Genomic DNA, 13,886 nt, shown 5'->3' with positions numbered 1-13,886 from the left:
ATCTCATGTTATGTACTCAAAATCACCTGCTGAGACAATGCCACACTCGCCTGGGTTTCTCATCATCAGTTACTCACTCTTGTTGGCACAGTTCTCAGCTCAACTACCTTTTCCTTTGAACCTCTTCCAGGCAGTTCCTCACGGCCAAACAGGGCATGGTTAACTGGAGGTACAGATAGAAGGAGATGAGGAATGATAAGCTGGAAAAAAAGGGAGTAGTACACTGAGATGGAGTATGGAGAGAGTCAGAGCTCAGTGGAAAGGAAAATAAGACTTCAGTAAAGACCCATTAGAAAAAAGGAAAGACGTTTTAGAAGCATAAATAAGAAGAAAAAATGCAACAACCTGTGTATTTGATCTCGCAATCATAAAATGTCCAGGTCTTCTCTGAATGTTTCCCTGAAACCCACTAAGATTATATTTTAAATGTGTGAGAAAAAGTAAATATAGAAATGCAAATCAGGCCTGACAGATTAGCCTAACAATCAGTTTTTTTGAAAACCAGAAGGCCGACAACAGTTTAGCAGTTTATTTTGAGAGCTGAGTAGGATGGCACATTTTTACATTAAACAATATTCACTTTAGTTTCTTGTGTTTATTTTTGTCTGAACATATCCTTATAATTCTCCACCACTCAGTAAACAGTCCTGCATTTGCCTGAATTAATAGGATAAATAGTGCCAGTTTGTTAGAACAGATAATGATAAATGACTTGAATACATTAAATGTGTTTGGGATATATTTAATCCATAAGTTTGATGTTAAAATCGCCAACATTATCTTATAAAATTTTACTATCAACATGATCTGGGAAGCATTCTTGCGGTAGTCTCATACAGCTTCTCATTTATGCTGACATAAAACACTGGCTGTGTTGAAGTATCAGTTCACATAGAACTGTGAAGAACTGTTAGTTGTGCAGTCACACATAAAAATGCTAAATAATCATTAGAAGAAGGCACGCTCTGGCTGCTGGTGTGGGATCACAGCAGTAGGAGACAGAGAGTCTTTAAAAGCCTGAAGTGCTGTGGTTGAGGGTCCTGAGAACACTTGAGATGCGCTCAGGGGTTTTGCTGATTTAGTGCCAGGGCTAAGAAGGCATATTGAGATGTGATGCTTTCATGAAAGCCGTGCTTCCTTCACTGATGGTGTATTGGGATCCAGAGTCTGCTGGTACTTTCTGCTTTTAAAGAAGAATTAGTTCTCTTGTTCAAAAGCAATTTGTGCTGTAGGGGGAGGTGGTGCAAGAAGGAGACTTGCTAGGCTGTAGTAGCATCAGCATCGCTCAGGTACCCTGGGTCAGCTGGGGTTGGAGTGCCCTGCTCTTCTGGTCCTTAGCTTTTTGGCTATTTCACTTAATTTTTTTTTTATTTTTTCCCAGTAGTGACTGTAAATGCATAAACTCTCCTGGTATGAAGGACAAGGTGCCACCTCCAGCTTGAACAGCAGCCTTTAAGAGATGTTCTCTCATTAGGCTTTATCCAGTTACAATGTCTGACTTGTCTAGCTTGTTTAGGAAGGATGATTCCTTTGCCCAAGAGCAAGCTTAGAGATATCTCGTAGGAACTCACTCTGCATTTTTAACAAGAAAAAAAATATGTTCTTTATTATGTGTTCCTAGATCAGTTTGCCTTTTTTTTTTTTTTTGAATTTACTTCCTGAAGTACTTAAGTCATCTTTTACAAACAAAGAGAAAAAATAATGTGTTATGAAATAAGAAGAAAACCAAAATCTTATTCTTGCTTTTCTCCTACTAGCTAGGCCTGTAATGGGGAATTTCTTGTAAAAGTCATAGTAGCTCCTGACTTAACTTTACAGGCTTTCTGTAGTGCCTACTCTTCTGCAGCCACATGGAAAAAATAAATCCAGGAAAATTGAAGTCTCTGAAAAAAAATAAAAATCAAAATCTGTGTTACCTTGAAGGCGTGAGAATAGATGGCAAATTGATAAGGTACATGGGTAAGAAAAAGATACGTTTTCCCTCAAAAAAACAGATCATCTCTTGTCCTGGGGTGATGTTATGAAGCCGCTTTATTCCTTAACTGTCCGGTCAACGCCCAGGGATGCTGTGCCTTTACGATGGACCCGGGGGCGGGGCCGGAGCCACGGACCCGAGGGGGCGTTGAACGGCTCAGCCCAAGGGCTCCAGGGGCTCAGCGGGACTCGGGAGGGAGTGCGCTGGGAGCACTGTGCTGCTTTTCTGGGTCTCCTTTGTGTTCCAGCTAGCTGGAAAAAGGTTCTGTTGGGTTTTTTTTTTGTTTTTTTTCCCCTTCCTTCCCCTTGCCTCACTGCCTCCCTTCCCTTCTCACTGGTCCGGGGAGCCTGCGGAGGTGGCCCTGGCAGGCCTGCGGGGTGGCCCCGGCTGGTCCGAGCCCACAGTCTGTTCCCTCTCTGTGAATTTGTTGTATTTTGAGGGTTTTTTTAAATCCTGTTCTACCCTGTTTTGTTTGTGTGTTAATAAACAGTTTGGTTTCTTTTTCCCACTTTCACTTCTTGTGACCCACTTGTCTTATTGGTGGAGGAAAAGAGGAGGCCTTTTCCTCCTGAAGTTTTGTCTCCAAAACTGAGACATAAGGGGAACGTGAAAGTGGAAAAAAACCCCAACATTTTGGTTTGAAGCACTTCATATTGAGGTATAGCAGTAAGACCGTGCTGTTTGATTTAATAATTCTTCTGTGGAACCTAACCATAAGTACACATCCACAGCTATGGGCAGTCGGGTCCCTGGCTTACACTTTTTATAAGTCAGGAATAAGAATCAGGACTGCCATTTTGATATGCCTGGTGCTAGTGATCTCTAGAAGTTTGGCTGACATGATGGAAACCGTTGAGAAGGTGTATGTCATGTTGTTCTTCCATTCTGGCCTTGGTAGTTTCCTTTTGGAATGTGTTAGTAATTACACCCAGTTTGTTAGGGGAAAAGCAGGGGATGATAATTCCCAGCCTGTCATCTCCTTCTTCCCCTTCAAATCTGGCACGTCACCTTTTGAAAGTGTCCAGTTTTCCCTGGATATTTAAGATATCATTTTCTTATTATGTTATCTAGCAGGGTTTCTCTATATGGTCTCCAGCTTGTCTAAAATAAGGGCTGAGATTTCCAGAGGGGTTGCCCAGACACCTGCCCCAGTTATAGAAAATCCTAAGTGGTGTGGGGTATGGGAGGACATAGGCCAGACCCTGAAGCAGTTTTCTGATCCAGTAACCTGGAACTTCCCCCCTGAACAAATTCAGAATCCAGCTGAGGTGGGGAAGTATCTGAAGGAAAACTGCAATAACAGTGTGGATGAAAAGAAAAAGCTCATTGCCATGTGCTGGGTCCTGGCTAATGCTTACCACACGCTGCTAGATACTGTAGGGCAGAAGATACAACCAGAGGAGCAGGAGAATAAGCCAGCATACACCCCAATCACTCCAGCTGCAGCTAAAGAAGATGGGGAGCCTAAACCAATAACAATTGCCCCTGTCCAGAGAAAGAAACACAAAGCCAAATCCATTCGCCCAGTGGATAATGAAGGGCAGCCAGGACCTTCACAGCCAGCAGAGGAATTGGAACCCAAAATCATTACTGAGTCCCCGTCCATAGAGAGCCTTCATAACCTGAGGAAAGATTACACCCAATGGCCTGATGAAACTATATTAAGATGGTCTGAATCTGGGATGCTACAGGCAATGGTACAATTCTGGATGGCACTGAAGGGAGGCATTTGGGATCCCTGTCACGTGATTGAAATATTGACCAAGGGATGACAAGGGATCCTGAAGCGCTCAGTCTCTGGACACGGCTCTTAAAAAGTGTGAAGGAAAGATACCTGTGCTGGGAAGATCTCCAGCTGCAGCTAAACCCCTGGAACACCATGGAACAAGGGATTCAATGCCTGAGAGAACTGGCAGTGATAGAGATCATATTCTCAGATGACCAAGCAATTAGGAGCCCTGACATGGTAAAATGTACACCGGTGATGTGGCTGAAACTTGCTGAACACGCGCCACCAGAATACGCCCCTGCTTTAGCAATGATGACGTGGAATGACGGGGATGAGACAGTGAGTTCTATGGTGAGGAGGCTCCGGGCATATGCAGACGCTGTGCACGGCCCAACAGAAGCAAGAATCGCTGCTGTGGAAAAGAGTCTGTCAGAGACCATACAGAAGATGGAAGATAGGATGGACAAGAGTCATCAGAAACTCGGGAAGGAGCTGAAAGAGGGCCTTCTCCAAATCGCATCAGTGCAGGCCAGAGACCCTGTTACCAGAAGCAGACATCCCATGGCTAGGGAGAGAGGGTACACCCCACGAGCTGAGCTGTGGTTCTTCCTGTGTGACAGTGGGGAAGACATGAGAAGGTGGGATGGAAAACCAACTTCTGTCCTGGGAGCACAGGTGCGTGAATTGAAGGATGGTAATGCTGAGAGAGGGAGCTCCACCAGAAGGGAAGTAGCTAGAGCTTCAAATCATAACCAGGACTAGAGGGACCCTGCCTCTAGCCAGGTAGAGGCCAGGAAAAATTGCGTCTTTTGGACAGTGTGGGTTTGATGGCCTGGCACATCAGAACCACAGAAACATGAAGCCTTGGTTGACCCGGACATGCAGTTCATCTTGATTTCATCAAGACACGTGGGGGCAGGACCGGTTTCTATTTCTGGAGTGACAGGGGGATCGCAGCAGTTGACACTGTTTGAAGCCGACATGAGCCTAACTGGACAAGAATGGAAGAAACATCCTATTGTGACTGGCCCAGAGGCCCCGTGTATTCTGGGCATAGACTTCCTCCATAGCAGGTATTTCAAAGACCTGAAAGGACTCAGGTGGGCCTTCGGAATAGCTGCTGTGGAGACAGAGGGCATTAGGCAATTGAACACCTTGCCTGGGCTGACCAAAAATCCTTCTGCAGTCGGGCTCCTGAAGGTGAAAGAGCGAGTGCCAATGCCACCTCAACAGTGCATCGCCAGCAGTACTGGACAAATAGAGATGCTGTGATCCATATGATCATTCGTGAGCTGGAGAGCCAAGGGGTGGTCATCAAGGCCCACTCACCCCTCAACAGCTCCATCTGGTCTGTAGGCAAGTCTGAAGGGGAATGGAGATTGACAGTGGACTACAGTGGCTTGAATGAAGTGACTCCACCATTGAGCGCTGCTGTGCCGGACATGTTGGAACTCCAGTACAAGCTGGAGTCCAAAGCAGCAAAATGGCGCACCACCGTTGACATTGCAAATGCGTTTTTCTCCATTCCTCTGGCAGCAGAGTGCAGGCCTCAGTTTGCCTTCACCTGGAGGGGTGTGCAGTACCCCTGGAACCGACTGCCCCAGGGGTGGAAGCACAGTCCCACCATTTGTCATGGACTAATCCAGACTGCACTAGAAAAGGGTGAGGCTCCAGAACATCTGCAGTACATTGATGACATCATTGTGTGGGGGAACACGGCATCAGAGGTATTTGGGAAAGGAGAGAAGATCATCCAGATTCTCCTGAAAGCTGGCTTTGCCATCAAGAACAAAGCCAAGGGACCTGCCCGAGAGATCCAGTTCCTGGGGGTGAAGTGGCAAGACAGACGATGTCAGATTCCCACTGAGGTCATCAGTAAAATCATCACGATATCTCCACTGACCAACAAAAAAGAAACACAAGCTTTCCTAGGTGCCATAGGCTTCTGGAGGATGCACATTCCTGAATATAGTCAAATTGTGAGTCCTCTCTATCTGGTTACCCATAAGAAAAACGATTTCTACTGGAGCCCTGAACAGCAGCAAGCCTTCACCCAGATCAAACAGGAAATCACTCATGTGGTAGCCCTTGGCCCAGTCAGGACAGGACCAGAGGTGAAGAACGTGCTCTACTCTGCAGCCGGGAGCAATGGTCTGTCCTGGAGCCTCTGGCAGAAGGTGCCTGGTGAGACTCGTGGCCGACCACTGGGATTCTGGAGCAGAAGCTACAGAGGGTCTGAAGCCAACTACACTCCCACAGAGAATGAAATCTTGGCCGCCTATGAAGGAATCCAAACAGCCTCAGAGGTCATTGGCAGTGAAGCACAACTCCTCCTGGCACCCCAACTACCGGTGCTGGGGTGGATGTTCAAAGCAAAGGTTCCCTCTACCACTGCCACCAATGCCACATGGAGCAAGTGGATTGCCCTCATAACACAACACACCTGTATTGGAAGCCCGAATTGCCCTGGGATCTTAGAAATAATCACTAATTGGCCTGAAGGTGGAAGCTTTGGTCTCACTGATGAAGAGGAACAAGAACAAGTGACACGCGCTGAGGAAGCTCCACCGTACAACCAACTGCCATCAGAAGAAACACGCTATGCTCTTTTCACCGATGGTTCTTGTCACATCGTAGGGATGAAACGAAAGTGGAAAGCAGCCGTATGGAGCCCCATACGACAGGTCACAGCAGCTACTGAAGGAGAAGGTGGATCAAGCCAACTTGCTGAACTCAAAGGCATCCAGTTGGCTCTAGACATTGCTGAGAGAGAGAAGTGGCCAAAACTCTACACCGATTTGTAGATGGTAGGCAATGCTCTGTGGGGGTGGCTGGAAGGGTGGAAAAAGGCCAACTGGCAGCGTTAGGGAAAACCAATCTGGGCTGCTGAGGAGTGGAAAGACATTGCCACTCGGGTAGAGAAGCTACCTGTGAAGGTCCATCATGTAGATGCTCACGTCCCTAAGAGTCGGGCTGATGAGGAACACTGAAACAACAAACGAGTTGATCAGGCTGTGAAGATAGAGGTGTCCCAGATAGATTTGGATTGGCAGCACAAGGGAGAGTTGCTCCTAGCTCGATGGGCCCATGATGCCTCAGGCCATCAGGGCAGAGATGCCGCCTATAAGTGGGCACGAGACTGAGGGGTGGATCTAACCATGGACAGTATCTCCCAGGTTATCCATGATTGTGAGACATGCGCTGCGATCAAGCAGGCCAAGCGGGTGAAGCCTCTGTGGTATGGTGGGCAATGGTCCAAATACAAGGATGGGGAGGCCTGGCAGATTGATTACATCACACTGCCTCAAACCCGCCAAGGCAAGCGCTGTGTGCTCACAATGGTAGAAGCCACCACTGGATGGCTGAAGACCTACCCTGTGCCTCATGATACAGCCCGGAACACCATCCTGGGCCTTGAAAAGCAAATCCTTTGGAGGCATGGCACCCCTGAGAGAATCGAGTCTGACAATGGGACTCATTTCAAGAACACCTGGGCTAGAGAACATGGCACTGAGTGGGTGTACCACATCCCTTACCATGCACCAGCTGCAGGCAAAGTGGAACAAACATATGCCCTCAGAGAAGTGATGACTTTTAAGACTCGGTCGTGCTGGACCATGAAGTCTTTAGAGGAGAGGTAATGTTAGTTTATATGATTATACAGTGCTGAGTGCACTGTTGCTGTTCTATAATTAAACAGAAAAAAATAACGGGTATGTTAGAATGGTGAATTTGGCAAGTTATTTCAATTTTATGCATTTGAAAGGTTAAAAAACCCAGTCAGATTCAGGATCTTTGTTCCATTAATATATTAATTAGATCTGTATTACAATCAGAACCACAAAAAATTTCACCAAGCTGGTCTGGGAACTTGAGTGTTTCCCCAAGACTGCAGGGGTACAATGGTGTGTGGGTCTGTTCCACACACACACTGCTGAATTATGTGTGTGCGTCCTTCACTTCACAGCACTACAGTGTTTTCATGGCAAACATTTCTGCATCTGAGTTGATCTCCCTGGAGTTTTTAGAGTTATAAAGCTTGTAAAATAAAACTTGGGTAATGTTTAGCTTTAATGAGTTCTGTGACTGTTGTCCTGTCATGCCCCAAAGTCTCTGTATGGCTGCCTCACAGAGGCTCCCTGAGGGCGCCCGGATTGAGTTTTTCTTTTAAAAGGGGAGGCTGTTGCAGAAGTGCATCAAAGGCAGTGTAAGAACTGTATGTGGCAGCTATTTAAGTAGAGCTCATACTGCAGAAATAGAGACCTGCTTTGTTTTGCAAATTTGATAAAGATGCCTTAGAATCAAGGACTTGAAAGGGCAGCTCATTACCCTGCATGATAAGAAGGGGAGGGAGCAAGAGCTGCCCTTACTCACAGGTTGAGGCAGTCCTTGGTGTGACTTTGAGGAGAGGATGACTCATGAGCCCACGGCATGGTGCCTAGCCAGGGTCTTCCTTGTCAGTCTGTCCTCCTTAGCCCTAAACCAGCACCTGACTTCTGTGGCAAAAAAAGCTTTCCCAGGTCATCAGTTTCCAACATAGTCAGTGGTAGGTTCTTCAGAAGCGACAGAGACGTCCCTGTGCAAGGAAGTGGCTTTGGCTTTGAGGAGTGGAGAAGAACCTCTGTGCATAAGAGGAACTGATGTTCAAAGGATAGCTGCTCTTCCAGGGAGAGAGACTGTAGCTTTGATCATATCTTTGTGAATGAATGCAGATGAAAGTTGTTTCAAACTCTTCCTGGAAGCCCATGCCAAGATGCTGTAGAGCTCTGCTACCAGTTAAAAGAAGGTGAAGTCTCTAACGAAGGGAGAGAGAACTTTAGAAAGAAAGTTCTGCCTATTATGGATAAAAAGCTCTGTGGAAGCTACTTGATCCAAGGAAAGATCTGTGCAGTAAATTGCGAGTGACTTTTATCTGTGGCACACTAAACCAGAAATTAAAAGTCTCGGACATAATGAAAGCTGAGGAGAAAAGAAATTAAATACATCTGAACATTTAATACACATCATTTGAGAGAATGAGTGTATTAAAGATAGAAGATAGATAGAACTAGCGTAACACAGACCATGAATTCATTATGTAATTTTATCTTCAGGTCCTTTTGACTGAACTGTAGCATATAAATCAGGAAGGCATCAAGTCTTGGTGCAACATCTTCAAGTGGTCCACTGCATCTCTGAAAAATTTGTCCACATGGCTAATTCCAGAATTAATTATATTGCTTTTGAATAAGCCTTCAAATAGCTGAGGAACTCACATGAACAGAAATTATACAGCAGAAACTGAAAGTAGTTAAATGAGCTATAAAATACTGAATCATGTAGGAGCAGGCCACCTTTTATTTGGCTTCACACTTCTGAATGCTTAATTGGTTTGGTTTTACTTGCTATTACTCCAGTGGGGAAGGAAGTGGACTGGCATTTCTTTGATGGCAGTAATTGCCCACTGCCCTGCTAACCGGTGCATGAGGCACTGTGTTAGACAGAGTGATAGAAAAGCTCTTTTGGTGACGACTTTTCCCTGTCTGCATTTCTTTGTGCGAATGAAAATGGTCACTCATGAGATACTGCTTTGGGCATCCCTTCACACTCCTCAGGGTATGGAGCAGCTTTTCTGAAGGCAGCAGCTCCTTCTGCTGTGACAGGATAAATGGCGGCAACCTGTGCAAAATTGTCCATGCAAGTGTTTGTGTCCATAAAAGTACCCTTCCATTAATCTTGTAAGATAAAAAGCCATCTGGCCTACAGTTCTGAAATTTTCCATTAACTCTGTGTAGGATTTCCCACTGTAACGTAGGATTCCCTGTTAGACAAAACAACTGTGTGGCTTGAGAGCTCAGCCAACATCTGCCAAAATACAAATTTGATGCACCAGTTTACTTTTGCCCAGCACAAGGCTCAGTGAAGTTTGGATCTGGGACCAGATAAAGGATAACAAGTACTAACTACAAGGCAGGGGATTCTTCTAGGAGGCAGCTTGAATTTTCAGCTCAGATTAATTTTTTTTCGTTCTGGAATTTCATACTTTGCTTTGGCTTTTCTTTTTTCTTTGAAAAGCTTTATCCTCTGTCCTTCAAACAGTTCACTATCAGCTGTGAGATTGCAAAGCCTTTCGGTTTCGGTGCTCAAAACTGCAGCTGTCCTTTGAAAAGTCAATTTTTCTGCGTTCACAATTAACTACACCATTCTGCATTACTGCTCATGTGCTCCCAAAGGGCTGCCTTATATTACCTGAGGGTTTTTTTTCCTTTGCTGTATTTTGGTGCAGTGAACAATTGGGTACATTCAGGTGTCTTACATAACCAGCAACATGGTGACTCATGTTTAGAGAGTGACTATGGACTGAACTGGCACGAGTTCACATCGTGAAAAATGTGCACTTAGAAAGTGTTTTAAAAAAACACAATCTGAACCCCCCCAACCATTTCTTTTCACACTATATGTTACCACAGGAGTTATTTTTGCTGTGGAGCAAAGGCCCAACAGCATGTATAGGAGTGATGCTCAATTGTTTTTCAGTCCATAGATGTGACTCCTGTCAAATAAAATTACCACAAAAAACCCAAAATTTTTCATTGGGAAATCCTGCTGAGACAAGGATGTGTTGACTCCCCCAGTACTGGGTCCATATGTGGAAATCACCCCCTTCTGGTCATCTCTCCAGAGGGAACAGCCACCAGTGGTGCTGGGGTCAGAGCAAAACTGAAGGCTGCTTATAATATGTAACATGCAGGAGATTTGGCAGATCACAGGTTCTTTATATCCTATGCCATAAATACTTTGCTTTTGGTATGGAATGAAGCTCGCCCAAATTGAAATAAGGGCATATCTGTCTTCCTATTTTCTCCAACTAGTCCAAAGAAAAAGAGCATCTTTTTTAAAGAGTTTGTGGATAACTACTTTAATAACCATTGAAACTTTCTTGTGATCATTTGAGGTCTACCAGCTCTCGGTGATAAAATTCTTACTGCCCTCTTTTGGAAAGTTCCCATCACTGACATGAGGATGTATAGAAATTAGTGTCTTCAGGTGGTTACCTCTTAACTGCTTGTTGTGTGGTATTTCAATTGAACTAAGCATTTTGAGTTCAAATTTCAAAAAGAACAGTGTTTGTGAACATTATAAGTTAATAGATGCATTATTAAAATGGAAATAACTTACTTTGTCTCCCCTTTCCTGGTAATTGAAATTGTATCTAGAAATTTACTCCAGTACTTTATTCAAAAAAAGCCCTCAATTCTGCAGCTCGGTTATATCCATACACAACAGACAACATGCAATGTGTGAGGCAGAAGATCAGCTTGGAGAATGCTATTTCATTGCTGTTCTCTGAAGAAAGTAAGTTTCACTGTATAAGTAACAATTTTAAGTATTCCTGAGTCTGATGCTTATGGTGCTAAAGAACTAGAAATTTTGCATTTACTTTTATTGGATATAAATATAGACTTTGTGCAGACTAAAGCCCTATGTCACCATGAACGGAAAGCCCTCTGGTCTTCTTATAGTGATTTTCAGGATCTCTCAGGATGAAGCTTTTCTGGGTCTTCACGAGTTGTGTGGAATGATTTCATGATTGTGGTGAAAGGGGTAGAAGATAATTTGTGTTCCAGCTTTTCCTTGAGACTGTTTCAATGACCACGGGGAAGTTCGTGATCTGGCTCCCTGGTACTGACAGATCCAGGGTTAAATCTCTGCCAACAGCGCTGCTGCAAGCGCTGGAATCTGCTTGCACTGGGTGCTGGGTGCCCCGAGGCTGCTGGGCTGCTGGGGGAAGGTTTGTTAGATAACACAGATCCTATACACAATTTCTCAGAGCTTCTCTTACCGCCGATGAACTGCTCCATTTTTGCAGCATCTGCTGACAGAAACCTGTGTGGGAGGTGGCATTGTTTGTGTTATTTCCCCTAGAAATAGAAGATACTTGTGCTGAATAAGAGACAGAGTTACTGCACAGCTTAGAAAAAAAGTTTCTTTTTTAAGCATTTATTTTTTGTCTTGGATATGTTATTTTTTGCCTTTGCCCCCCTCTGTGTGTAAGGGGGGGAAGCTTGACAAACTGTGCCCATTGATAAACGTAATGAGATTTGAGTGTCAACATTAAAATGTTCCGTGTCATCAGCTCTGTGAAACTGCAGTGAAATATGGAAGTGAGGGAGAAAAAACTCAGTTTTCAGCCTGGCTGTGTCCCCTGCTAGGGTGCTGTGGGGAATGTTGATAAACACTGGGAAGGGCTGAGAGGTGGCAGAGGCAGGTGAGGAGCCGGTGGCTTCTGAGGGACCAGAGAAAGCTGCCACTGCATCTTCTCCTGCGTCTGAGTGCCAGAGGCTCCTAGTTAGGGGAAACCTTTACAACTCTTCTGTTTTTGCGTTCCCTGGATAAAGGAAATAAGCGATGCAATGGAAATTTTTAATAAACATTTCTAGTAGGAATAGTATTTTACATCTCGCTCTGCCTCTGCTGAGTAAGTGCTGTTAGCTCCAATTGTTTATTACTAAGGAAAGTCTTCTCTAATTCATCTCTAGCAGTACTCCAGGTAGAGGTGATTTTTTTTTTTTTTGTTACCTGGCATGGCTGTGCTGTCACTGCTGCTGCTGCTTGGGCTAATAGACATAACTGCTGCCGTGGACGTCGCGCCTAGAATAAAAGCGGGGTCAAGGTGGAGAGGTGAAAAGAATCGTGAGTAACCCGGGCTTTTCCTTCTCTTCTTCTCAGCTCTCTATTTGAAGAAATGTGTTAGGCCTCATTTCGCTGTATAATTCTTCCTCTCCGTGAGGTTGTTCTCTAATAGCAGCCTTAAGGCCATGTAATTTAAGTATTTAAATATGCATGTGGAAAGCACGGGCCACACCTTCAGTGTGCTCCACACATCTGCAGTACAGTCCTGTGTCTCACTGCAAGCTCTCCGATTAATCAGCCTGTGCTGATTAACTCCTCTCCTTCCAGGGACTTGGGAGATGTCCAGGCTGTACCTTTTCTATTTGTAGTCTTAGCATTTTGCATGCTATTTCAGATGTTAGCTTTGATAAAGGCAGCAAATCTCACAGGTCTGCAGTTTGTGTGAAAGAACCTTGTAACCCCAGTGATTATAGTAGATAATTTTATGGATATAAATGCATAACTGCACTTTAAAATCTGCAGATTTAGATAAGGGGATGTAAGGTAGAATTGCAGCTTGTGAAGGGTTTATCAATGCTGCACTTAAAAAGAGAAAAGAGCATTTACTATTAGAAAAGGAAAGTAGATGAGTCATCATAATATTTGGGAGTGAGACTTCCTACTGCATACACAGCTGCTTGACTGAAATAACCAGATGATTATTTCTATTTAAAGGGCAACTCAGTTCTCGCTGACATTATTTCTTATTCCTGTCCAGCTATTTATAAACAAAAATGCCCATGATGGGCAGCATAATATTATCATTATGCCTGTAAATTTTTTGCTGTGGTTTTGTTTGGGGTTTGTTTGGGGTTTTATTTAGAAACACTTAGATTACTAAAAAAAGAGAAGGAGTATTGAAAATGGAATGAAGGTTTTCTGTTTAATTCAGCTAAATGTGATGTGGTTGCTTGGAAAACCTATGTGATGAAAGTCCTTAAAATAACCAGAACTTGGAGGGGTGGCTGTTGGTATCCTTGGAATAAGTATTATTTTGTCAGTCCTGTTATCTGGAAGCTGATCTGCAGCTTGAGCAATATTTTTTTCCTGAAGTACAAACATACATATCAATAAATCTGCTGCTTCTCACAGTCCCCTTATCAGTAGCATTAAGGAAAGACATGATGGACTCAGTGGAACTGAGAACTGCCTTGTCCAGTTACAGGTACTTTACATCTAAAGCACACACTGCCCAAACTACCAGGGCATGAATGTGTGCATAAGTGACACACAAAAAAAGCAGCCTACAGTTTATAAATATTTGAACATATGAACTAATTATGAATAAAAGAGCGCTTTAATTTAATGGTCGTGGAAACTGAGGCACAACTGAAATATGTTGATTGAAATTTTTCAACAGTATGTTTCTGGCTCAGTAAAAAGGTCATCTAAAATTATCTGTGTGAATTCTGCATCTTTTATGAAAAAAGCCAGTTCCCAGGGTAAAAATACTGCATATTCAGTTTTGATCAATTGGCTTTCAAATATTTGAAAATTTCCAATTCTGAGCAGTCGTTCTGATGTTTTCTC

The 13,886-nt window shown here is 44.0% G+C and overlaps 1 protein-coding gene across 7 annotated transcripts in view; it reads left to right on the top strand.

The window, feature by feature from the left end:
* ROBO1 (roundabout guidance receptor 1) overlaps nt 1-13,886 on the top strand; it is a 699,448-nt gene that overhangs the window by 188,937 nt on the left and 496,625 nt on the right. For 2 of the 7 annotated variants that reach the window (XM_042037873.1, XM_042037868.1), the window contains exon 1: nt 11,925-12,377. The exons of 1 other annotated variant lie outside the window; for it this stretch is intronic. In XM_042037873.1, the coding sequence (XP_041893807.1) occupies nt 12,269-12,377 (109 nt within the window). In that variant the 5' untranslated portion in view covers nt 11,925-12,268. Of the gene's footprint in view, nt 1-11,919; nt 12,378-13,886 lie in introns of those variants that run through there. 4 more of the 7 variants (XM_042037877.1, XM_042037876.1, XM_042037871.1 and 1 more) reach the window with 4 other exon arrangements.

The sequence above is a fragment of the Corvus kubaryi genome, unplaced genomic scaffold (genome assembly GCF_017639235.1).
Source record: "Corvus kubaryi isolate FWS band 111438036 unplaced genomic scaffold, C.kubaryi_AGA036_p1.0 37391, whole genome shotgun sequence".
NCBI classification, from domain to species: domain Eukaryota; kingdom Metazoa; phylum Chordata; class Aves; order Passeriformes; family Corvidae; genus Corvus; species Corvus kubaryi.
The sequence above is the reverse complement of the archived record's forward strand: the minus strand, read 5'-3'. Positions and strand labels throughout refer to the sequence as shown.